Raw genomic sequence first — 24,937 nt, 5'->3', positions numbered from 1 at the left:
GGACTGGATAATTTCGCAATACATCCATCAGAAGTGGGCCCCACCGTATGAACGGCTTCGATCACCACATGTTGGGATACACGTCGGATTATTGGCCAAGCGATTGCTCAATCCAACATCTCATCAGTACCAAAAGTCAAAAGATTACGGTATAAGAGCACTAACCATGGTTATTAACTTATTATTAGAGAAACACTTTCATACTCTGGCAGAGTGCGATGGATGATACGCATGCACTTGCAAATTGAATACATGGAATTCAAGGAATTCAAATTAAACTGTCCAAATTGTGGGTCCAGTCTAGATGTATCATAAACGAAGAATGTAAGCTTATCTGACTACCTGACCATTGTATTGGTGAGCATTTATTGGACGGTTAAAATTAAAAAGATACAACTGTCCTTTTTCAACGGCCTGCAGTACAGGGAACTTTTTAGCCATTGGATGCATTAAATATGTTTTCTTTTATTATTATTATTATATATATTTAATCTCCCCCATTTACTGCATCCAACGGCTTTCACACAGGTAGTGGTGCAGGCTACTGTAAGGTGAACGGGTCTCATTTCAACAACGAGCATTAATAGAATCAAAGGCTACGATTGCTCAGGCAATCTCCTTTTTGACCTGTGATTTATCACTAATGGTTCCCTCAATTTAATAAGTTTAAGTTGAGTTAATGTGTGCACGTGTGCAGTTTCTGAGTGTCCGTGTATAAAGATTCACACCCTGCCAGAGTATCAAATAACTTCTCTGTAAACTCCGTTGCCCAACCGAGTTATTGAAGTGGCCACTTCAACTATTTAAACATACATATTTTCACATTTTGGGAGTCCAAGCAGTACAATTTTTTATTTTTATTTTGTTAAAATCATTTCACAAAATGGAATGACTTAAATCACCTGCGACCCTACGGTTGAGTGATAGACTCTCGGGAGTTTCAACGTTAGGTCATGGGTTCGAGCACTCATAAAGGTGTGAGTTGGCATGAGTGTGTGCGGTGCATGTTTGTGAGAAAATTATCATATCTATACATTTTGCTTGATTATTTTAGGACATGTGATCAAAATTTAGGTAAATCCAAAACTTAAGGAATTAAAAGGAAAGTTGAGGAAAGAAATGCTTACTACGATGAACCGAAAGCACAAAAAACTCAGCCCAATTCAAAACTTTAGTGGCCATACAAATTTTTGATTCAAATCTTTTGTGGCCATACAAATTTTTTAACCGTGGTTGCTCAATCCCCACTGTTTCCTCTCATTTGGCTTACTTGAGTTTTCGATCTACCTAATTTTTTGTCGCATATCCTAAAATGAGATCGCAAAATGGATGGCCAAGGTGGATTTCTCCTAAACATTGCGGTGCTCCCCATGAAAATTCAAAACAGTGAAAATCCAGGATGTTACAAAAAAGATTATGTGTAAGAGCACTAACAAAGGTTATTAATCCAAGAAAAACTTTTATGCTCTAGCAAACAAGGTGCATGATGCTCATGCACTTAGAGATCTACATACAGGGAATGCAATTAGGTCAAATTAAACTATCAGAAATATTGTGACCAGTTTAGACGTATTAGGAAGAAAAAATTATCACTTGCACTTATTGGATGGTTAAAAATGAAAAAATATCCAATGATCCTACTTCAACAAAAAAGTGCCCATGTATCATATCCTAAGATCGTTCATGTTGTTGTCAATTCAATCAAACTGAACATGTGATCGAGAGTCTAGATTGGGTTTTCGTGTGCGAGTTAAGTGCATGGGCATGCTGGAGTCTACTTAACTCAAAAGTTTGATTGAATCATTGGTATTTTTCCGTTGAACTAAACAGATTGGAGATTAGGATCAAATATCTAAGGTCCTCACAACCAGCAATATCTACACTTTCGTTTAGGTGATTTGTGAAAATGGCAGGGGTTAGCCATTTTAAATGAGTTCTTTTTACCTTATGATAATAAACATGAGTCTACGAACTTATGAATTTATTCTTTCACCAACACTCTTAGTTCAGTATATTTTTCAAAAGAATAAAGATACAGATACAAATTAAAGAAGACAAAATGTTATCAATTTCATTAATATTTAAAAATGACGCTCATTACAACCGACAGGCTACGAGACATCCAAATGTATAAACGAAAAGGAAATGGATAAATACTCAATGCGTTTATCAAGACGAATAATTGAAGTGGGTGTGATCAGCTGAATTGGAACTTAGATGATCACGGTTCTATGACTTAAAGTTGTAGAAAAATACTTCTACTCTTAAGGTACTGTAGCAGGAGATACTGAGCAGTAACTATTTAAAATTAGGCTAAGTTATGCTATGCTAAGAAAGATAAATAGAAGATAATTTAAAATATAAATTGATATGTTTGGTGTATGGTCTCAAGCTCTTCTTCAATTGCTCATTTTATATATTGTCAAGATGCTGAAACCTTAGTTATGATTTCTTTATTAGTTTTGAATCCTTCGCTCTCATGTTGCGAGGCTTTTAGATAAGAAATTTTCATTGGCAAATCTGGAACCTCCTACTTAAGAAAGTCTCTGAAAAGTCTAAAGCCACTAGATCTCAGATTTTCATTCCTATACATAAATGTTTTCCTATAGGATGCGCACTAGCAAAGGGAGTATCCGGCCCTAAGATCTATCACGGCCATTCATCCAAATGGCATGGTCTAGATCACTTAGTGCTTAACCATATGAGTGAGATTTGACATCCAATACAAATCTGTTATCAGAGATGAGCCAGATTCGTCAGATCAGGATCTCCTTTTTTTTGTTTTTTCAATGGTACCACAACTGTTAGATTGGATCACCCAATAAGGTATCTGGGCAATCTGTCTCTTCTAATCTCCTTGATGAGTGTTTGCATTTGTCAGATACTAATTCATTATCGGATAGATCATATCCTCCTTCAACTCACCTTTCATATTCTCTTTATTCAACTGGAGCATAATTTAGACCCAACCAAGCTAATGAGTTTGTTTCTCCTTACTTGGGCTCAATTTGCTTGGATATCAATTTGATCTCTGAATCCTTGAAATCTTCTTGAATGCTAAAGCTTTTTCAAACATTTATGGAGAAATCTTTCATTTTGGAAAGACCGTGAGAAATGGCCTTACCGAAAATATTATAATCAAATTTGTGATATATATATTTTCTTGACAGATATATTAAAAATGTTCTAAGCATGTTATCTCATTAATTGAGTAGGATAAACGTTGCTACATAGTATGAGCTGATTCGTTCTCTTTAAGGCAAGCGCAACGATGAATGCCTTCGCATTTACAACTAAACACGGATCACTCAAGCAAACCAAACGACAAAATTCTTAGATGACGATCAGTTTCGTGCCAGTTGTGGTCACGGGGTGTTGACATGTGAAGGCTTTTGATTTGCCTATATCATGGTGCCGAAAATGGGTGTAATCCGTTCAAACACCCTATTCTTGAGAGCTGACTTACGGCCAGTGGGGTCCACAACTTAGTCAATTTTATTTGAATTAACGTATGCCACGTGTACAAGTCATAAGTGCCTACGAAAATCAAGCATCATATGCTACCTGAGTCTCATATCATACTATATGCCTCGTGAGTTTTACCAGCCACCGAGCTGTGGACTACGGAATGTTGACCGATTATTAAACGATAAATCGCGACAGCCTCTGTAAACTTTCGCCCGAGATGCCGATGAATTCGACAGCCACGCTAACGATACGGCAAGCAAAGAGATCGGTCGGGAAAATGCCGATGAAAAGAAAAAAGAATTTTCAACGCACCGTATGCAAGCGCCACAAAGGAAACGCATAAAACCTCTAACATAGAAGATAAGTGCCAGATCTGGTACGTTGAAAGGGTTTTAGACATGCTGATTGCTTATGTTATCATCCATCAATGGGCCATATATGCCCAAATAGATAGATGGTCATAACTTAATTCAAGTTACATCTGTTGATTGGCTGATAAATAGAAATTCCTGATACCCAGGATAGGACATATACATTGGGGCCCACCCTATGAACGTCTCAGATACTTCATGCATATGACACGTATGAGGCGTTTGTGTCTGAAGCTTGAAGATGCGGGTATGGAATTGCTTTCTTTCTAAAGAAAATGAAAGGTCGAGTTAGGTGGTTAGTCACGCTATCTGAGTTGGTAGTATTCCATCCATACACACCGTACAAAGGTGGCCCATCTACAGTCGTCATGAGTTCTCACCCTATGGATGGTTGAGATGCATGAACAACTCCCACCAGTTGGATGGTAGGCCTTGTACCGAATGGTCGTGGCCTATGGGGTCTGATGATCCTGACCGTTCAGTTAAAGGCGGCTGGATAATCTTAACTGTCCGTCAGATGGCCTGCGAATGGATAATTGAAACCCAACATTCACAGTTTCTTTCAATCGTCATTAGATGGTCGAGATTATTCAATTAGTCTTACATTTGAATTGTGGCCGATCGAAAAGCGGGCCCACTGGATGGATTGCTTAGATTTTATTGCATTGGTGATACAGATGTGGTCCAGAGGTATACATGAATGTTATTTACAAGTGCAGTATGTGTAGCCTGATTTAGGTATACATGTAACTCAAATTAGACCGTCCAAATCGTGGGACCCACCGTAGATAGGGCATGATCCCAACATTAAATTTCTTGGACACTTCTAACTACTGATCCATGAACATTTGTTTATGGAATTTTAGATTCCTGAATCTTTTAATTTTAACCGTTCAATGGATGTATACCAATCGAACATCTGGAACATCAGATTACCGTCAGTATCGGTGTATGACCTATGGAATGTGGAAAGCTCTAATTTTACAGTTTATTTTGAATGATATATATTCTACATTTATATTTGTTAATGCATGAGTATGATCTGTCATGGTCTGCCAGAGTATCAATTTTTCTCTTCATTAACGGTCGAAAAACGAAAGCGCACCGAATAGCTCGTGTTATCTCAGTCGCGACATAGTAAACATGCTTATGTAGTCCGTTTATTTCAACTGTCCTCATTTTATTTTCTACTAGAAATTATCCAATAATCGTGCCTAGGAATAATACAAACCGTCGACTTTTATAGTTGAATAAAAGCCATTGGAAACTTTTCCTTTTCATGTTCTACATTCATCTGCAGAGAGTAATGGTCAAGATCATCTTTTCAACATAAATCTATTATAATGGCCCCTATATTATGGATTCCACAAAATGGACGGTTCCGATAATAGGAACACTCAACACGCGTGCCTCATTGTTGGCGACACACGCCGGATAGTAAGTCGCGACGGACACAAAGCCCACGCCGCCCGAACTCTAGTTCTTTCACCCAATGAATCTACTTACAGCCGTACACGTCCGTTCATCAAATACCACCTACCCCACGCCTGCCTCTTGCTTGCTTTCCAAATATGTACGAGATCTGGGACGTTCATCAGGATGGAACTTCATAAATCTTCCCTTTTCTGAAAAGTTAAACTAGCCCAATCGTCAGGTAAGCTACACACGGACATTGACTGTAGACCGTTGGTTATACTTTTTTGTAACTGCAGTATTTTTTTTGTACAGCAGTGGTTGAGCGGAAAAGTTGACAGGCCAGAGCTTTAATCGAAAGAAAACCAGATAGGACCCACCAGATGAACGGCCAGATCTCGTGGAATGCTTCACATTGACACTTGTTAGCGATTGTTTTGGGCGGTGCAGATGCGCTGCTGCAGAGAGCATTCCTCCTTTCACGTTTAATCCGCAAGTGCATTGAGTAGCTCGAACCAGCCACGTGTAAGGAGCACATGGTCGCGTACCAGTAATTCAGGTGGCAAAGCAGGCTACCGGTTTTTAGTCGACGATCTCTGCGGTTCAAACTCAAGCGCCTTATGTATGCTCAAAAAGTTAAAAGAACGTTAGATCTAACCGTTCAAAAGTTGGGCCCATATTTACTATTTGTTAGAAAAAAATCTGTCCCTTCAACTCACCATATCTGATTGATTTATACAAATGATAACCAAAGGTCCATAATGAAAGTACTTGCGTTTCCAGTTGATTTCTACCGTACAAAACCCCATCGGTTTACACGATGAACGCCTAAGATCTCCCGCGCTTGCCAAACGTGCGAGTCCCATTTTCATATGGGGTCTGCAACTACAGCCCTTCCTCAAACGGAACTAAACGGACCATGTGCCGCAGAAACGTGACGCGGCTTCGGTGATCCCCGGACCACCGAGGTCGGTGGATCATTGACTGTGGGGCCAACCTTGATGTATGTATTTTAAATCCACTCTGTCCATCCGTTTATACAGATCATTTTTAGAGAATTATACAAAAATGAAACATATGAAAATCTTAGGTGGACCACACCAGAGGAAACGGTGGTTATTGAATATCCACCATTACAAGGATATTGGGGCCACCGGAATGTTTATTTGCAATCCAAACTGTTGATAAGGTCATAAAGAACTGGATGAAGGGACCAAAAAAAATAACAGATTGATCCAAAGATTTTGTGGCCCACAAAAAGTTTTTAATGGTAAATCACCACTATTTCCTGTGGTGTGGCCCACCTGAGATTGAATCTATTTAATTTTTAGGTTTATTCTCTAAAATTATATTAATAAACGGATGGACAGCGTGGATGTAAAATACATACATCAAGGTGGGCCCCACAGTAAGGGATCGACCCACGTCGATCCACGGAAGCCGCGCCTGCAGAACCGGAATACGGTGGAGCACCTCCCACATTATACGTGACAACGTGATCTCCCAATCGGGACGGTCCATCATCTGGGCCACACAAAGGATGCCCAAAATCAAACAAAAAATAAAAAATCTCCACCATCGTTTTTCTCAACTTCCCAGAACTGAATATCCACAATTACCAACTTCTCATTTCAACCGTCGATTTGAAGCCCACAGATCGGAAGTACAACGTCATCCAACACATGCATACTTAAACAAATTCTCCATCCACGGTAGGCCAGACCAGATGAACGGCCTTGAATAACGGATCACGCTACCATGTGTACAGGGTAATGAGAGAGAGAGAGAGAGAGAGAGAGAGAGAGAGATGGCGAGGGAATGATGAAGTGAGAGGAAGAGGAGTAGAAAAAGCAGCATTACAGCTGAAAGAAAAAAAAACCGCAAAAAAGGAGATTCAAAAGCTCCTTTCCACACTCTCTCCTCATTCCTGAGAGAGAGAGAGAGGAGAGAGAAACCTTGGATCCACAGCGAGAGAGAGAGAGTCTACTATATCCAAAACCCTCCCTTTCATTCTCATTCCTATTTTACCCCTCCCCCTCCTATGAAAATACCCCTCTAAAATCTCTCCTTCTCCCCTTTCAGATCTCTCTCTCTCTCTCTCTCTCTCTCTCTCTCTCTCGATGGGAGCTCGCTGCTCCAAATTCACCCTCTGCTGGTGGCCATCTCACCTCAAGCCCACTGTCCTCGAGTCTTCGGATCTTGGTAAAAAGCAACGGATCCAGATCACTTCTCCTTCTTCTCACTCTACAGTTCATATCAGTGAAAAATGGTGTTTTCCTTTGATTACTGCAGAGAATGGTGGCAAACATGAGAAGGATGCCTTGCCAGGGTTTGCTGAGTACAGCTTGGAGCAGCTCAGGGCTGCGACGTCGGGGTTTGCTTCTGAGAATATTGTATCTGAGCATGGAGAGAAAGCGCCTAATGTTGTTTATAGAGGGACGCTTGATGATGATAGGAAGATTGCTGTCAAGAGATTTAACCGATCGGCGTGGCCTGATTCTCGGCAATTCTTGGTTTTTTTTTTTACTCTCTCTCCCTATTTTCAATCTTCTGGTTATTGGGTTTTTCTTATTTTTGGGTTTTCTGATCTGGGTTTTTGTATTTTTCAAAAAAGAAAAAAAATGAACTCGATCTGGCTTTTTTATTGTTTGTATTTTTCTGATCTGGGTCTTTGTTGGATTTCAGGAAGAGGCGAGGTTGGTCGGGCAACTTCGGAACGAGAGGCTAGCGAATCTGATTGGTTGTTGCTGCGAGGGTGAAGAGAGATTGCTGGTAGCAGAGTTCATGCCGAATGAGACTCTTGCGAAGCATCTCTTCCATTGTAAGCTTGCTGCCATTCGAGATCTTAATTAATGGTGTTCACATTTCATCAATAGATTTCTCTTCTGATTTGATTCTGAATTTTTGGGTGTCCGAGAGAGTGCTGATGATAAAGTAATGCAATGCAACTTATCAAGAATATGGTGATAGATCAAAGCAACATCTGATCTTTTTTATATAACGGAGCTGAAATCCTCTCTTTGAGAACTGGGAATTAACAAAATGGATTTTGGGGTTTGGACATACCAATAAACATTCAGTTGACAATGGAGCTGCTTGAACTTCATGTTCTATATTAGTCCAATTGGTGATCTAGTTAGTGGTAATTGGATTGTTATATGTGACCGGATTCGATCAAGCTTGTGTTTTGGCTGCTAGAATTCTTACTACGATCATTTTCTTCTTTAATTTCCAAGGGGAAAGCCAACCTATGAAATGGGCGATGAGATTGAGAGTCTCTCTCTATTTAGCACAAGCTTTGGAGTACTGCAGTAGTAAAGGGAGGGCACTCTATCACGATCTCAATGCTTACAGGGTTCTCTTTGATCAGGTGAATGTTTTGTTATTGCCTTGTATTGTTGTGATGTTGCCTTGGTTGTTTTGATCTTCATTGTCTAGCCCTCACCATGGATCGGCCTTTGACAGGATGGTAATCCCCGGCTCTCTTGCTTTGGTCTCATGAAGAATAGCAGAGACGGGAAGAGTTACAGCACAAACTTGGCTTTCACCCCTCCAGAGTACTTGAGGACAGGTGAATTACACTTCGTCGAGTTGCTCAATGTTTGATATTTGTGCGCACCTGTGCTTGTGATTAGGATCGTCCTAGTTAGGGTGCATAGGGCTGCTAATTCTGCATGTGTATATACACTTCCATCGAAATCTGCCAACGCGTGCCCAACTTGAGCCATGTGGGGTTTGTCCAGGTAGGGCAACAGCTAATGCTCTCGTGTCGCTCCATGTGTGTGACCCTCTCCTCCCACCAGGTAGGTCACCCGTGAGCAATGGATTTGGACCATTGGTTCAACTTCTTCATTTGCCCATATTCCTCAAACTTCAAACAGTGTGGGCCTCATGATGAGTAAATGAGCCTGATTTTTTTAGGTCATCAGTGGACCCCACCTGTTGCATGGCTTGGATTATCTCCAAACATGTGCATTCAGCAGGCATGGGACATTTAGGTGGGCATGTATATACGCGCGTGCCAAGTTACTGAAACTCTGGAATAGGTGCATGTATCAGAAACTTCAATTCTGAGTCCGAAAGGTGTACTTGTAATGCGGCCATGGCATTTTCATGCCATACAGGTAACCCATTGTAATGGTGCTGCAAGAAGCATAAAGTTTTGAGGTGGCGGGTACGCTTAAATGGTATTTTATAAGATGGTTTTGGGTAGTAATTCTAGATAGGAATGTTTGTGGTTATGATGGTTAGTAGACCACTGTTAGTGTTAATCAAAATAGAAATGTGATAGCAGCCCTCGTGCATTTATATGGGGCCAGCCCTAAAGAACCCCTGTTGTATCTTCAAAATGAACAAGCTGAACAGCATTTTCTTGGATACCTTGTTTTAGCATATGTTGTGATAACTAAGAAAACATCAATTGGCTTGTACCTACATAGGTGGTTTCGAGGCTGTTTGTTTATAATTGCCAAGTACTTGCTAAACATTCAATTCAACTAACCTATATACCCATTTCATAGTTTTGAAATCAATCCACTGTGTGGTCGTTATGCCCTTCTGGTAAAAGCTAGACATTTATAATGGAATGACGAATAATTAAATCGTTCCCTATTTCTGACTAAGGATTAATTTCCACTTTTACGTATCTTCTTAATAGGGAGAGTTACACCGGAAAGTGTGGTCTACAGCTTTGGCACTCTTTTGCTTGACCTTCTCAGTGGAAAACATATTCCCCCAAGCCATGTAAGATTTTCCTTTCTCTACGTTTCGCTTTGTTCTGCTCGGTAACTCATACCTCTCTCGCTCTCTGAAATACATCTCGTGGGAATTCTTATGTTGAAGAATAAACTGTAGCTGTCATCTTTTTAACTCACATTTTCCTTGTCTTCCATATCTGTGGCAGCAAGAAAAGTTGATCCATTTGAAAAAAATGTTGACTGTCATTCCTATTGGTAGTGGCATTGTTTCCAGATCCAATTGAAGTTGTCATTTCCCCCATCTCTTTTGGTGCAGGCACTTGACCTTATACGTGGTAGGAATTTCCTGATGCTGATGGATTCTTGCTTGGAGGGCCACTTCTCAAATGATGATGGAACTGAGTTGGTGCGATTAGCTTCTCGTTGCTTGCAATATGAACCTCGTGAGAGGCCAAATGCAAAGACGCTTGTGACTGCTCTTACTTCTCTTCAGAAGGAAACAGAGGTAAACCATATTGCAATCAGTTTCTGATTGTTGATGAGCTCCTAGGAGATCATACCTTCACACGACAGTCCAGCCACAACTAGGGGTGTTTTTGGATCGTAGTTTTAAAACTGGTTGATTCATATTGAAACTCAACTTAGCTGGAAACCGAGCAGAGTCACTATGAAACTCGCAGGCGAGCTTGACTTGGTTCAGACTCAGCATGACTCTTCGAGTCAGCTTGCCCTACTCAGTTGACTCAACAGGACTCTAACCAAGTCACTAGCCGAGTTGATGCCTTTTAAATAAAAAGATATTAGGCAGGTTATGGGACTTGAACTCAGGACCCCAAGCAGTAAATCCAGCAGTGTCTGTCAGCTGGCCAAGATCTGCTTTGGTGATAATGTTAGCCTATTTTTATACTCATGCCTGTGTAACTACCTATTATTGGTAAAATCCTATTTGTTGCTTAATTATTAAATACAGAATCGAGTTGAATCGAGTTGATCTGACCTGATTGGATATTGACTTGAGTTCTCGAGTTTTTAAACTGTATCTTGCATTTCATTTTTCATTTAATCTGCAGCGGGCATGCATTTTCTAGAAAAAAACTGCCTCCTCCCTATTTTTTTAAAAATAAATGTGGCTAGTGAGGTGTTGATTGACTGTTTCTGAAACACATGCTTTTATGTGCCAAGTGTTTGAAAACATGAAGCATTCATCGAACTCACCAACACCAAAAAAAAAAAAAAACACTACAATGAAATTCTGGGGTGGGCCACCATCTTAGGTTCATCCCAACTGTCAGTGTGCTTTCAGCACATACAAGCCCTGTTCTCAGTGCTTGTTGGAAGAAAGGAGTGTTAAAATGCATTTTTTGTGGCACCCAAGCACACCTTAAATAATCACACTAGCTTTTAGGCTTTCTCCATATAATTAATTAAAATATTTTATTTTGATGCGAAGTAGACAGTTTGGAAAAACAGGCCCTTAGAATTAGTCATATGCCTAACTACCTGTATCTGTTCCAAGTTAGTTCAGTTAAACTACTATGAACTATTTTTGGTGCTTATCCATTTATCCAACTCTGGCCTGGCCTGAATGTTATCTGTTCTTTGTTGAAAAATACTAGATTCGCTATGTAGTACTTCTCACTCGGCATTCTCTAGCAGGTGCCGTCCTATGTGTTGATGGGTATTCCACATGGAACTGCATCTTCAACGCAACCATTATCTTTGACTCCATTAGGAGAAGCTTGCTCTAGAATGGATCTCACTGCCATACATGAGATGTTAGAGAAGGTTGGATACAAGGACGATGAGGGGGTGGCCAATGAGGTTAGCGATGGAGCTTCAATTCATTTTCTATGTTCTGGTTCAATTCAAAATCTTATCTCTACTAATAACAGATTTATTTAAGCTGAATTGCTTCTTTATTCTATTACATCACAGTAAGTTGGTATTTTGTCATGCAGCTTTCCTTTCAAATGTGGACCAACCAAATGCAGGAGACATTGAATTCTAAGAAACACGGAGACACTGCATTCCGAGCGAAAGATTTTGGAACTGCCATTGATTGCTACACACAGGTGAATCCTTTGGCTGCAAACCTCAGTCTAGCTTTCTCAGTCTGCATTTGTATGCACCAATTTGCGAGGCTAGGGTATGTTAGCTAAATGTAGAAGTGTGGTATCCTCAGTTTGATTTGGAACAGACGGTTCACTTTGCACCCGCATGATCCACCTCAAAGGATCAGTTTGGTTGTTTCCATTTTATTGGACTGATGATGACAATTCCAATGTATGGCACATCCCATTGTTCATCTACATCTTATTCAATTCCTGACATTCATTAATTAAGTTGCCATTGTTTCATTAGAGGCATTATATGATGCTGATCAAAATAAATGGTGAATTCTTGGTTGCCCCGGCTGTGGTGCATAAGATAGGCAACTCTATTATTGATCTGGTGGGCCCATCATACAACAAGCATGCCCTAATATCACTTCCAAGTTCTAACAGATTCTTCTAGCCATTGGATGATAATTGGGTCAGAGTTGAAGTCCAAATTGGACAGCTTGGATCATCTGATGGGGGAGATTTTTGGGGTATCTCCATCCACCTAGGACCCACCATATGAATGATTTCGATGATCAAGAAGGGCCCACATGATTATTTTATTCAAACAACACATGTTTCCTTGTTTCACTAATTATAGATGCTCTCCTTGTATATTGTAGTTCATCCATGGTGGAACCATGGTGTCTCCAACTGTATTTGCTCGGCGCTGTTTATCTTTCCTAATGAGTGAAATGCCGCACGAAGCTCTTGGAGATGCAATGCAGGCGCAGACTGTGTCCCCTGAATGGCCTACCGCCTTCTATCTCCAAGCAGCCGCCCTTTTCAGCCTTGGAATGGATGATGATGCCCAAGAAACACTCAAGGACGGCACAGCCTTGGAGGCCAAAAAGAACAGCAGAAACTAAAAAAATGTATAGGTTTTGCCTTTTCCTGTTCCTTTTAAAATCTTGTATTTATCTTCCATTTTTTCCCCCTTTTTTGGGTTTCTGCCATTTGAGGTTTCTTTTGCAACAATAGGATTATTTTTGGAATTTTTTTTGGTATTGATGTGTTTATGATGTTTGTCATTTGATCTTGAAATGGGCCTTTTCTGCACTTCTATAGCACACTCCCTGTTGGGCCAAAGGACAAATAACACCCATCTTTGTGTTTTTCCAAATAACACCTATTTTCCAAATATGGTCAAAATGTAGTTTATCTTTTGGATGGAGCCAAAAAAAAAAAAACACTGACAATATTACCACTCCCAAATCTCAAAATCCCAACCTTAGCCTAGATTTAGATAGGGACACTGGAAGTTCATGTTCAAAAGTTAGTGGAAGAGATCATGTTTCTGGGTTGGAGTCACCAAGGTAGATGATAGGCAGGAGGAGACCTAAAAAGCATAAGATTCATTCAAATAGCCAAGCAGGAGGAAACTGCACCACTCTGAAGTACTAAAACTAAGTACAAAAGAGTTTGGTACCAGTCTTCTCTCCTCCTAAAACCCTAACCCTACCTTCTCCCAAAACACAAAGGGTTAAAAAGGGCTAGAGTGGCTCCGACATGATTCCACCACTCTTCTCTCTTCTTCTAAAACCCTAACTTCTCCCAAAACACTAGGGTAAAAAGGGCTAGAGTGGCTTTTACATGATTCCATCAAGTTTTGCTGAGGGATGTTAACCACTGGGTGGTTTGTAACTGAATATGGAATGCTGAAGGTGTCAATTGGGAATGTATGAAGGAGGGTGTTATTTATCTTTGAGCCAAAAAGGAGGGGGACATGGATTGCTTACAGCAGGGCACTGCAGCCACTCCTGCAATAATGTCGTGTCACGGATGTAAAACTGCCATGCGCATGTGGCAAACGTGGGACCCAACCCATTACATGTTTGTGTCAAGTTTTTGCTAATGGATGTTAACCGCAAGGTTGCTTTATACTTAGATATGGAAAATGGAAGGTATTGAGGGAACGTGTAGATATGGAAAAATCATCATTTTATATAAGAGATTTTTATTTTTTGTTACTAGCGTCATATCTGACATGCGCACATGTTATATTTTCTGCCAACATATCTTATTGTGAAGTGTTCCATTATATGCAAACTATGTTAAAGGAAGCTGATATTTCTCAAAACCTCATCTTAAAAAATTACATGCGAGGCTATGCTTGAAAAGGCGTTATTGACACATATGGAGTTTGATTATGAAAAGCTTGAATTGAATCCATCCAACCAGCTTTTGAGCAAATGCATGCAATATTTGCATGGAATGATGGCATAAATGTGCATGATCTGGGCCGTTCATCAGACCAGTCATGCCATGAACATGCCAGCATGGCACAAGTGTGCATGATTTGGGCCGTTCATCAGACCAGTCATTGGCTCATTGCCATGAACACACCCCGAGCAAAGCTCTGGCTGGCTGCTAATTAGGTGAGTAGCGTGCCCATCGTCAAAACGGACATCGGATGTGCTATGGGTCAAACCTGATGATGAATGGCTTGGATTTCTGTACTTGTATGTGTGCGCGAACATGCTTCTTCGCGCGATAGTCTAGAAATGCTCCGGCATTTTATTAATATCTACGATAATCAGACAATCGATGGGTAAGATTCGATTATGAAGGACGGTATCAACGGAAGGAATCACATCAGATCTACGCCTAATTAAAAAGAAGTAATTTTCATGCTTACAGACAAAGAAGACACAGTAGAGTAAACAAACGCTGAGGATTTTAATAATGTTAGCTTAATATTATATAATGTAAAAGGGTTTTTTGAGAAATCAAGAATAACGTGGAGTTCTCTCTCATTTTAGCTTATTATAATACAAATGGACAACTGACATGGATAGATGCACCACTAGCTAATCTTCTTGTTGAAAAAAACCTTTTTGGCTGGAAATGCTTGCATGGATGGTATCTAATGCTTATGGCCATGTGCTCAATATTTTAAAATTCAGAATCCCAGGATGTGCAGCATAAAAGATCTCCATATTGTAAGACGCTAGATTAGTCACCTGGTATATGGTGCCCCTTCGTTAATCAGCCCCAGTGAGAAGTCTGTATGGTGCCCCTTCATTATTCAAAATCGGATTGCATACTGAGTTACTCAGTACGCTCTTATCGTACAGAGTAAAGTCAGTCGGGCCCACTGTGAATTTATGTAGTTTATCCACACCTTTCATTTGTTTTTCCATCTAATTTTAGGCATTGAGTCCAAAATTGAAGCTTATAAAAATCTCAAGTGGACCATGCCACAGGAAACAATGGAAATAATGATTTCCACCGTTGAAACCTTTCTAGCCCCCCATAGTGATGTTTATTTTTCATCCAAACTGTTAATAAAATCAAAACAACATGGATGAAGGATATATATATATATATAATCTTGATCCAAAACTTCCGTGGCCTCCAAGAATTTTTCAATGGCATAAATTCAATTCACACTGTTTCCTGTGGTGTGGTCCATTTTAGGCTTGTATATGCTTTGTTTTTGAGCTAAGGCTCTAAAATTATCTTGTAAAATAGATGGACAGACTGGATAAAATACATAAATCACAATGGACCTCACAGAGTTTACTCAGTACGCTTAGGGTGTTTTTGGCCGGGCATTGGATGTGGGATAAAGACGTTTTAGAGTCCCATGCCCTTTTCTGTTTGGGACAGTGGGATAAAAATCATTCCACCGCACCCTCGTAAACAGCGCCTGGATTCCACCAATCCCGAGATATAGGTTTTCACCGCTGTGTAGGGCCCACCAAGATATCAACAAGATATCTACTCCCTCCATCATTTTCACCTGCCTACATTCAGCTAAGAAGTTGTTTTGAGGCAGTTATAAAGCAGTGAGTGGGGCACACCATAAGAAGCAGTGGAGATGCAAACCCATCCATTTGTGCCCATATCCAAACACCCTGCTGGATATCCCATGGGCTATCCCAAACCCATGGGATCATTAGACACACACTGACACCACCATCATTACCTTAAAAATCATTCCATCCCTCCTAATCCCATGGGATCGATCTGGCCAAACACGCCTTTAGCGTACTGAGTTACTCAGTAAGTAATCCGCTTCCTCATTAATCAACCCCGGTGAGAAGTCTCGAACACGAGACCTCTTGCTCTGATACCACTTTAATACATGACAATTAATCAATACCTCTAAAAGTTTGAATTGATAGAGCATGATGAATCAATCCCTTTATCTCATAGCCTAGGCCTCACATCCCATGAGTTAGGACTCGGCCAACCCTCTCGTGGGCCCTACTTCACATTGGTTCCGCTTCACATGGGCCACCCGCCACGAGTATGCCCCTACATCCCACATGCCACCCCACTCGAACCCATTGTGAAAATACCCCTACATTAGTGCAACTCAGGTGGGTTGGGTCAAGTTAAAGGTCAACCAGAACTTGGCCCAGCCTTGCAAACCAACCCAAATTCATGTGATGATTCCCAACCTGACCTAACCCAAGTCCATTTTGCTCAACCAGAACCCCGCCTGATTTCAGATCAGGTTAGCATTTCCAACCCAAGAAACTGTGCAACCCGACTTGGGTCAATCAGGTTTGAGTCGACCGAACCCAGGTTGCAACCCTAGTCCACAGATAGTCTACTTGGTTCTTTAGATTAAACCCAGAACCAGTTGTGTCACTTCCAGGCCACCTACCATGCACATTGTACTAACCTGATGGAAAGAAGATAAAACAAGCAGTTGGAAATGTCTCAGCAGCTGCTGTATGCACCACCCATTCAGTAAAAAAAACATGTAATTTCATGGGCCCTACGGGTGGGATGCCTCACAGCTTGATGGGTGGGACACATCGGCGATGATCAGAAACAAAAAATTCATAGGCAAATTATCCATCAAAAGGGCAAACAGGCAGGCGTATGATGGGCCCGAGCAGTATGAATACATAGGGAGCAATGGAGTTGCAACATGGAGCCCATGATCAGGTGAGCAAGACAATCAAAACTGATGGGCGTGCCATGTATGGAACATGGCCCAAAAATCATCCAGATTGGACATGGCCAATGTTTTTGGCCATTTCCAGTTGTCCAATTCGAAGATTGTTGGGTCATGGTCCATAGATTGGGGGGCGCATCATATCAATGGTCTGGATCACCATACAAAAGCACTACTTGTACAGACTCGGGTGTCGAGTAGACTGCATATATTGTCATATGAAGGATCATATAATTCATCTCAATACATGCAAACGTCATGCGTGTATTTGTTATAAAAAAGAAGGAAAAGGATACAAGTAAACAAGCATGCTGACAACATGTCAATGACGCTCGTTGCATATCTCAATCAGTAAAATTACAATTAATGCAACAGACAAACACCACACTAGCCTTTCAAGATGAAAGAAAATGTGGTACTAAGGATGGCGACAGTCTAAGCAATTTCATGCGCCGCTCACACAATAATACAACATAAAGAAAAGTGCAAAGGAGCTCATAAACCATACGACATATATATATATATATATATATATATATATATATATATATGCCCGTGATACTCACATGGATAACCTGAAGACTGCAATTTGGTTGTGATTTCTCATTGGATTCTCTCTCCAATCTTTCTTTTTTCAAACTACTAGAACTAGAGAATGTAGGATTCCTTCTTTTTCTTTTTTTTTAAATATGACTTAGGAGGGAACATTGAAGTGGAATAGCCATGAGATGACAAAGGCAAATACCATGCAAGCGAGCAGGAAATTGAGGAAGCGGTGCCCATGCCAGAAGCTTCTTGTTTCTGTAGGGGCCACCTGTACGGCAGTGCTTGTTTCATTCCATTGTTCTATGAACTCGGGCTCAGTTGCACCGACCACATTGCGTGCGGTTGCACCGCAAATCTCACAGGTCCTGCCAAAAAAAAAAAAATTTGTATAGGAAGACTCCAGAAAGGTGCTCGAGAAATACAATGTCATGTATAAGGAAAGCATGGTGACCCAAAAATCAGCATGTATGCCGCCCACCATGTGTACTGAAAAAAATAATTAACAATTAAAAAGAATTGAACAGTGGTTTATGCAAAATGCAGCCCATCTGATGACTGGCAAACCTATTTGTGAAACACGGTGCATGCCAGTGATGTCCACCTAATGAATGGATTTCATACATGCCAGCATGACACGTGGGAAGAGAGATTGGAGATCCTGCTCCCGCAAGCAGCCGTAGTAGAGCTCTGTATATCATAGCTTTAAACTAAGTAGGGTGAAACTCAGATGAGTTGACTCGGACTCAGTTGGACCCAATCCGGTTCGACACCACTGAGTTACCTGAGTCCAGGCTGAACAAGTTGATCTGGGTCCTGAGTCTTTTGACCATTATACAAGCTTTGAGTTGTTATATACATTAGATATCATAAGATAGAGAAGTTTATAGAGTTTATACACACACAGGGAGGGAGGGAGGGAGGGTTCAATACTCTGGCAGGGTGAGATGAATGATGCACAGGCACTTGGAAAATACTTGGAAATTGCATACATGGCAAACAAGTAAAAAATACTCGGAAATTGCATACATGGCATAAAAGTAATTCAAATTAACCTGTCCAAATTATGGGTCCCAGTTTAGATGTATCATCAACCAAAAATTATGCTTTCTTTATCATTTAACTGTTGGATTGGTGGACATTTATTAGATGGTTAAAAATGAAAAATATCCAATCATCCTATTTCAACAGTCTCAACGAATCAGAGATTAGAATGGTTCAACCAATCTGATCTTGGGTCTGTGATTTAGAGATAATGGGTTGGGTTCCACAATTTCATCAGCTTAATTTGAGATAATATATGCCACGTTTACAGTTTCTGAGCACCTGCATATCAAGCGTCCTGCTTTGCCAGATTATCAAATAACTTCCCTTCAACATCCTTCAATGCCAGGCTAGGCGTTGAAAGGAAGTTATCAGGCTGGCCAGGTATGCATGTGGGACTAGAAAACCTCTCAATCAGCTGAGAAGCAGGAAGTTGAGAAATCATGGATCTTTGCCTTGTAGCTTACTGATCTACAGATATTCTAAGATGCAGCCGCATCTCTATGGAGCTCCCTCCTGGCTGCAAACATGTGTAGCCACTCAATCTGTCAATTTGGTGAGGCAGCAGTGTTTGAACAACTGTGATTTATTTATTTTTTGCTCTGGTTGAGTTTGGACCATGGATTTTCAGCACATTGCCTATCCACATCGTGGCTTACCAATGTAGACTCCTGATCACCATATGTATGCACTTAGGGGAGCAACTCGGGCAGGTTGGGTCAACCCTAGCCCGATCCGACCTCAAGAGGACCCAACTGGCAACCCAACCCGATCCCAATTCCAACCCGAGGCACCCAACCCAAAGTCATCTATACTCAAACCCAACCCAACTCGACTTCAACCTGACCCAAATATATGTGATTATTCCCAACCCAACCCGACCTGGATTTGCTCAACCCAAACCCAACCTGAATTCAAATCGTGTTGGGGCTTTTCCAACCCAACCAGAACTTGGGTTGAGTCAATCATGTTCAGGTCGACCCGAAGCCAAGTTGCAGCCCTATATTCGCTATGAAAAGAGCTGTACATTGTAGCATTTCCATTTTGATCTGCCTGTGCAACATCATTTCTGAATTTTCAAGCAATGCAAACATATATGATATATTCTTCTTAGACCTGCCCACTAACATAGGTGAGCTCAACCAAAACGCATAAACACACATTGAATGAACCGAAAGCTCATGACGGTAAATGAAAATCAAACCGTCATTGGAACCAACATGTCCAGAGATCTCTCTTTGCAACATGAGATTGTGAATCTTGCTACATGGGACCACATCAACCAAGAAAAGGTCTTCGAAATGGCGGTAATATTATTACAAGCTACCAATTGCCTCGATAACAAGTTCGTCTTACCTTTATGCAATCTCAGCTTTCCGCTCAAACAATTCCAAACGAAGGGTTCATGTCATTGGAATTTGAAAGGAAGATTGTTTCCTTTAATTGATAGTGTAACCCCTGCCGAAGCTGCCTCAGTGGACCGACTGAAAGGCTGTCTCTTCCTGACTTCCATGATACCAGGCATGAGAGGACCCAAATGACCTTTCCATTGAGAGGAACAGAAGATGAGGGTATGTCTAACAGAGGAAAACAATTCACACACGTGCTGTTCATCAGTCAAGCCCATGTTGAATATTCTCATCCTAGATACAACCACTTGGGCATTACTAGTGCGAAAATCCAATTCACCTATGGGATAAATAGTCTGATCTAGATCCTTAGAGAACCAAAGCCGATCCATCTAGTAAATGGGTTGGCTCACTTTGACTTGGGACCCGATCCAAACCCAACCAATATCTTAATCGGTTAGGTCTGTGACCAAATTACAAACCTGATTATTGAATGGGTTGGTTATGGGACTCCCCTCGACCCAACCTGACTCATTTGCACCCCTAGTGGGCTGGCCTGATTTTTGGGTTAGGCATGTGTGCCACAATAGTACATGTGGGGGTGAGGCACTAGTATTTGGCACATGCATAAGCAAGGCTGCAAATAGCATTAACCCCATCATCCCATATCAGGACAGGTAAACCTCAGAAAGTCTAAGCATGGAAAAGACCCGAGATTTTAACGAGCTGGTTATGTAACAAATGATGGAAGAATGTTTGTTTGTGAATAGCAAGACATCCACCTGCACATGCACAGAGTCACCCCTGACTTGAATGCATTGCTACCCGAATCAAGACGGAACGAGTCGATCTGAGTCACCAACTCTAAAAACCGTGGTAATGGGCCAATGCACCCTTTTTAAAGAACTTGAGACAGTTTGGTTGAACAAATCTCACTAAATTGTCCTCCGAATGGCCAAATGGTTTCTAGAGATAATTGGCTGTTGCATGACCCTCCTTTTCCCTTTGAGGTATGCATGGATTGGTTGGGCTGGGGGTTGGAACTGGGTGCGACAGTGTCAGAATGCAAGTGGTGTTAATATGAGCCATTTCCATGACTGAGTCCAGGACTCCAGAGCCTACAAGGAGGATTGATGTCCCATAGACTGCTGATCGTGAAGCTTTTTGGCCAGACTACTACTCAAAGGCCAAGTCCCAATTGTTGCTAGAAGGGCTCAGGTAGTGATGATTATGATGATTCATTGACCACACAAAGAAAAGAATAGTGCCTCCATGCTTTAATTGAATCACGGAGGGAAATCATATATCACAAGGAAAATGAACACCATAAGAAATAATGAAAAATGGTGAAATTAGAGCTTCATGGTGTAAATTACGAAGACATTGTATATGCACGTGCGCTGACTACAATAACAACCCACTAAGAATGAGTAGAATTTACTAAAGCTTATCTTTTTAAAATGTGCATACAGTCTTATTTTGTAATTGCCCAAACCTGAAAATGACAAAGAGAATGCAAAGGATATCTGAGTGACAAAGAAGATTGAGTACCCTCTTCAAGAAGAATTGAAGGAGTGGAACAAAAGAATATTCAACACAATCTTGGTATGTCCTGCAACATCCTTTACTCTAAGATCAAGGAGGCACCGATGGGTCGGGTGCTTTGCTGCAAAGAAGTTTTTGGTTAGTTGGTGGGAGATGTCCTTAGAAAGTATGAAGTGACCATTCATTGTAGGGAGCATTTGGTGGAGGTGAAATCCAGGTGGTGTCCTCTATGTGGCTTGTGGAAAATAAATATTGGGGCGCATTGGTCCGCTTGGAGGGAATGGCAGGTATAGGTGGGGTCATGAATTCATGATGGATTCATGTGGTGGGCACGTCATGTCATTCCATGGATTCAAGTAGCGGTTTTGGAGTGCAACTCACATGGGGACCCGGACCAGTACGTATAACTCACCCCTACTCGCTCTAACTCAATCATGTTTCAGTCCTGTATCGGTGAGGTAACTCGCTTAGTTTAGACAGAAACCAACAATTTTTCAAGCCATGTGTCGTTCTTAGGTCCCTGCAGGGATGAGTTTAAGAAGGATACAAAAATCAAAGTGATTTGTCAAGAACTACAGCTGCTGATACAGTTGGGACTTCAGGGTATCCAATCGATGGTGGAAGGAGCTTCTCAGTTGGTCAGTTTGTGGATTAGGAAGGAGACTGGAACCATGGAGGTTATCATTTTTATGTAACAAGATCAGAGAAGCAGTTGAGAGGACAAACATTTCGTTTTCTACGGCATTCCACGAAGGCTAATTCTATGGACATTCTGCTAGCTAAGGAAGGGGTATGCAGGCATCTCTTCTCATTGGAAACTTGTTCGGCAATGGCATTGCTTCTTTACCAAATGCATCAGTTAAAAGAAAAGAATCCTCCACGCAGGAGAAGTTCAAGCCCATGACACGTCTGCAAGATCAGCCCCTTCCCCATGCAGCCCCCACCGTGAACATGCCCCAGGCCAAATGCCAAGCCCCTCTGCTCATTAGGCTGGCCACCGGTGTATGTTGCAAGCAAACTGTTGGTCAATTTATTCTCGACGGTCCATTTCATTGTTACATGTATGGCCCACCTGACTGGTAAACTTGACTGATTTTATGGGACACGTGCACGGTGGGGGCTACCCGATGGACAGCCAAGATCCCATACATGCACTCATGTTCTGAGAAGAGGAAGGAGGGATCAATGACAAAAGAAGACACCAAGAGAAAACAATCCAAAGGGAATGGACTCTGCACTAAGAAACATCGACTGGGTCGTATCTTCTAGAGGAAATCCTTTGCACCTAAATGATGTAGCATCTGCAGCAATAAGAGTTAAATTCCTGCTTTTTAAAAAGAAGGAGAAAACTAAAACAGATTCCGTCACTGAAAAGAAATAAGAAACAACGACTTGCAGGGAATCACCAGCACCATTGGAAAATTCCGAATGCTTTTCTTTATCCCAATGTTTGGTTTGATGCCCTTTTTTTTTTTTTTTTTGAAATTGATAGAATCTGCTTTTACTTTTCCTTTTAAAGTAGAGATTTGCTTCTTAATAAAGCTTATACTATTGAATGCTTTAGATTGAGTGAATTTCTTATCTCCTACTTTCATAAACTAAGAGAAAACTCATCTCCGAGTTACGAAAAACTTCAGAGATTGTATTGAAAAAGATAATAATAACAATCAAACCAACTCCAAGCTACAGACAAGACTGGAATTTGGTAATTTACAAAATAATATAAGATCTGTGCATTGTCCTTCTCCGCAAGAAGAAGGATGACAGCGAAAGGGTGTTCATAGAACACAATCAAGAACATACATTCCAGTGATCTTCAAAGATGAAATTGACGCAATCTTCTTCAGCAGACATTGAAAAATCTAAACAGCAAAAGGGTATTTGCAAATTCACACTACTCAAATGATAAGCACGAAAAATGCAAAACAGACAGTAAATTTCAGTATCTTTAATTTTAAAAAAAAATAAAAATAAAAAATCAAGCGCTTTCCTCACCCGTAAATAGGATTACAGCCAAAAAGGAAAAGGGTATTTGTAAATTCACAGCTACTGATAGATAATAAGAGTAAAAATGTGAAATAGCATCTAATCGTAATTGCATCCAGCAAAAAGTGAAACACCTGAAAATCAAATAACCAACAAAAAGATATCTGCAGTTTCACATGTAATTCCAAAATCCGTTGCAAAGACTGAATTTTTACAACCCGAAATGCATCCACAATAATCAAATGCCAGTGAATTGAAAAGCCAACAAAATGGTATAAGCAATTTCTATCAAAATGCTGGAATCAAATGCAAAGATTGAGTTTTTTTTTTTTCTTCAATTCAGTACAGAAAATGCACAGATTTTATATTTATACTTACTTGTTCCCTTTTATCTTAAACCACGCCTCAGCGCATTGCTTATGTGCTGCCGCTAAGTCGTCCTTGCAGGAGCAGCCCAATTCAATCGGAACCCCCGACTCCTGACTCCCGCTCTCGAGGCTCAGGTGGCAAATCCGACAATCCTTCTCTACCTTCGCCAAATGCACCTTAATCTCCGGGACCCCACTCTCCAAATCGGCGTCTGAGCAGCAATCAGACACCGAAGAGTCCCGACGGTGGCTCGAGCCGCCGCCGATCTCGCGGTCGGACACACCGGAGAGCCCGTGCTCGTCGTCACACGACCCTCCACCGTGCCGGTTGGAGCCGAAAGGCGAATGCCATGACTCATCCTCACCGTCAGAGCAGCAGCCACTGTCACCATCGCTGCTGAGAGAGTGGTGGGGCCCAACGCTGCTCCCAGCCTCTAAATCCTTATGGGGTTTCTCTTCTTTTGCCATTTGGAAGAAAACCCAGATGCTGAAACTTCATGAAAGGTGTAGGAGAGCATCAAAATCCCAGAAAGATGGTAGCTTTGGGAAGGTTATTCCATGATTTCGAAGCAAAACAGAGTCTGGAAAATTTCTGTATCTGTCAGTCTCTACAGAGATTGACAGAGAGAGAGAGGGAGAGACAGCTGGAAAATATTGCAGTTTCTGCAGAGAGAGTGGAGGAATTAAGGGGAAGAAAGCACTACAGTTTCGTTGCAGAGACCTGCATTTTCCTTTGTCTGCTCTTGTGAAGAGGAAGAAAAAAGAAAAGGAAGGGTTTTGTAAGAGACGGAGTAATTCCTCGGAAGATCAACGCATGTTCATATACAAGAGAGGAGGATTTATTTCATACTCTGGCGGAGTATGTCTCTTGATGCGCAGGTACTTGGAGACTGGGGGCATGACAAACATTGACTCAAAAGAGTTTTGGAGTTCCTGTAAACCAAATCTCTGTAGGGCCCACTGAGATGTCAGTGTACCATCCATTCCGTCCATCAATTCTACCAGCCTGTGTTGGAATCTTGGGCCGGTTTGGATGATGAATTATCTGAGTAACATGGTGTAAAACTCACATCATTACCTTTTACCTCCTCATAGGATATTGCTTGCTATAAAACAACGTAATCTTTTAGGGCGGTTTG

At 41.1% G+C, this 24,937-nt stretch overlaps 2 protein-coding genes across 2 annotated transcripts; one reads left to right on the top strand and one right to left on the bottom strand.

Annotated features, from left to right (window-relative positions):
* The first annotated feature begins 7,124 nt into the window (after positions 1–7,124).
* LOC131252679 (serine/threonine-protein kinase BSK5) lies at positions 7,125–13,107 on the top strand. The gene is made up of 10 exons (XM_058253347.1): positions 7,125–7,454; positions 7,545–7,765; positions 7,938–8,073; positions 8,489–8,622; positions 8,718–8,823; positions 9,910–9,995; positions 10,266–10,454; positions 11,606–11,770; positions 11,908–12,021; positions 12,672–13,107. The coding sequence occupies exons 1-10, from the start codon at positions 7,373–7,375 to the stop codon at positions 12,915–12,917; spliced, it is 1,479 nt and encodes a 492-aa protein (XP_058109330.1). The 5' UTR covers positions 7,125–7,372; the 3' UTR covers positions 12,918–13,107.
* Positions 13,108–17,272: 4,165 nt separating this feature from the next.
* LOC131252677 (uncharacterized) lies at positions 17,273–24,603 on the bottom strand. The gene is made up of 2 exons (XM_058253346.1): positions 23,809–24,603; positions 17,273–17,874 (listed from the first exon to the last, which is right to left on the bottom strand). Exons 1-2 carry the CDS (start codon positions 24,264–24,266, stop codon positions 17,658–17,660), a joined length of 675 nt encoding a protein of 224 aa, XP_058109329.1. The 5' UTR covers positions 24,267–24,603; the 3' UTR covers positions 17,273–17,657.
* Positions 24,604–24,937: the final 334 nt, after the last annotated feature.

This window comes from Magnolia sinica, chromosome 8 (assembly GCF_029962835.1).
Source record: "Magnolia sinica isolate HGM2019 chromosome 8, MsV1, whole genome shotgun sequence".
Lineage (NCBI taxonomy): Eukaryota > Viridiplantae > Streptophyta > Magnoliopsida > Magnoliales > Magnoliaceae > Magnolia > Magnolia sinica.
This window is presented reverse-complemented; position numbering and strand designations above follow the sequence as displayed.

Coding starts and splice junctions, on each gene's coding strand:
- LOC131252679 (XM_058253347.1), top strand. CDS start 7,373: ATGGGAGCTCGCTGCTCCAAATTCACCCTCTGCTGGTGGCCATCTCAC. Junction 7,455..7,544: donor CCTCGAGTCTTCGGATCTTG/GTAAAAAGCAAC, acceptor TGATTACTGCAG/AGAATGGTGGCAAACATGAG. Junction 8,824..9,909: donor TCCAGAGTACTTGAGGACAG/GTGAATTACACT, acceptor TCTTCTTAATAG/GGAGAGTTACACCGGAAAGT.
- LOC131252677 (XM_058253346.1), bottom strand. CDS start 24,266: ATGGCAAAAGAAGAGAAACCCCATAAGGATTTAGAGGCTGGGAGCAGC. Junction 17,875..23,808: donor TTTAAGATAAAAGGGAACAA/GTAAGTATAAAT, acceptor TTTTTTTGGCAG/GACCTGTGAGATTTGCGGTG.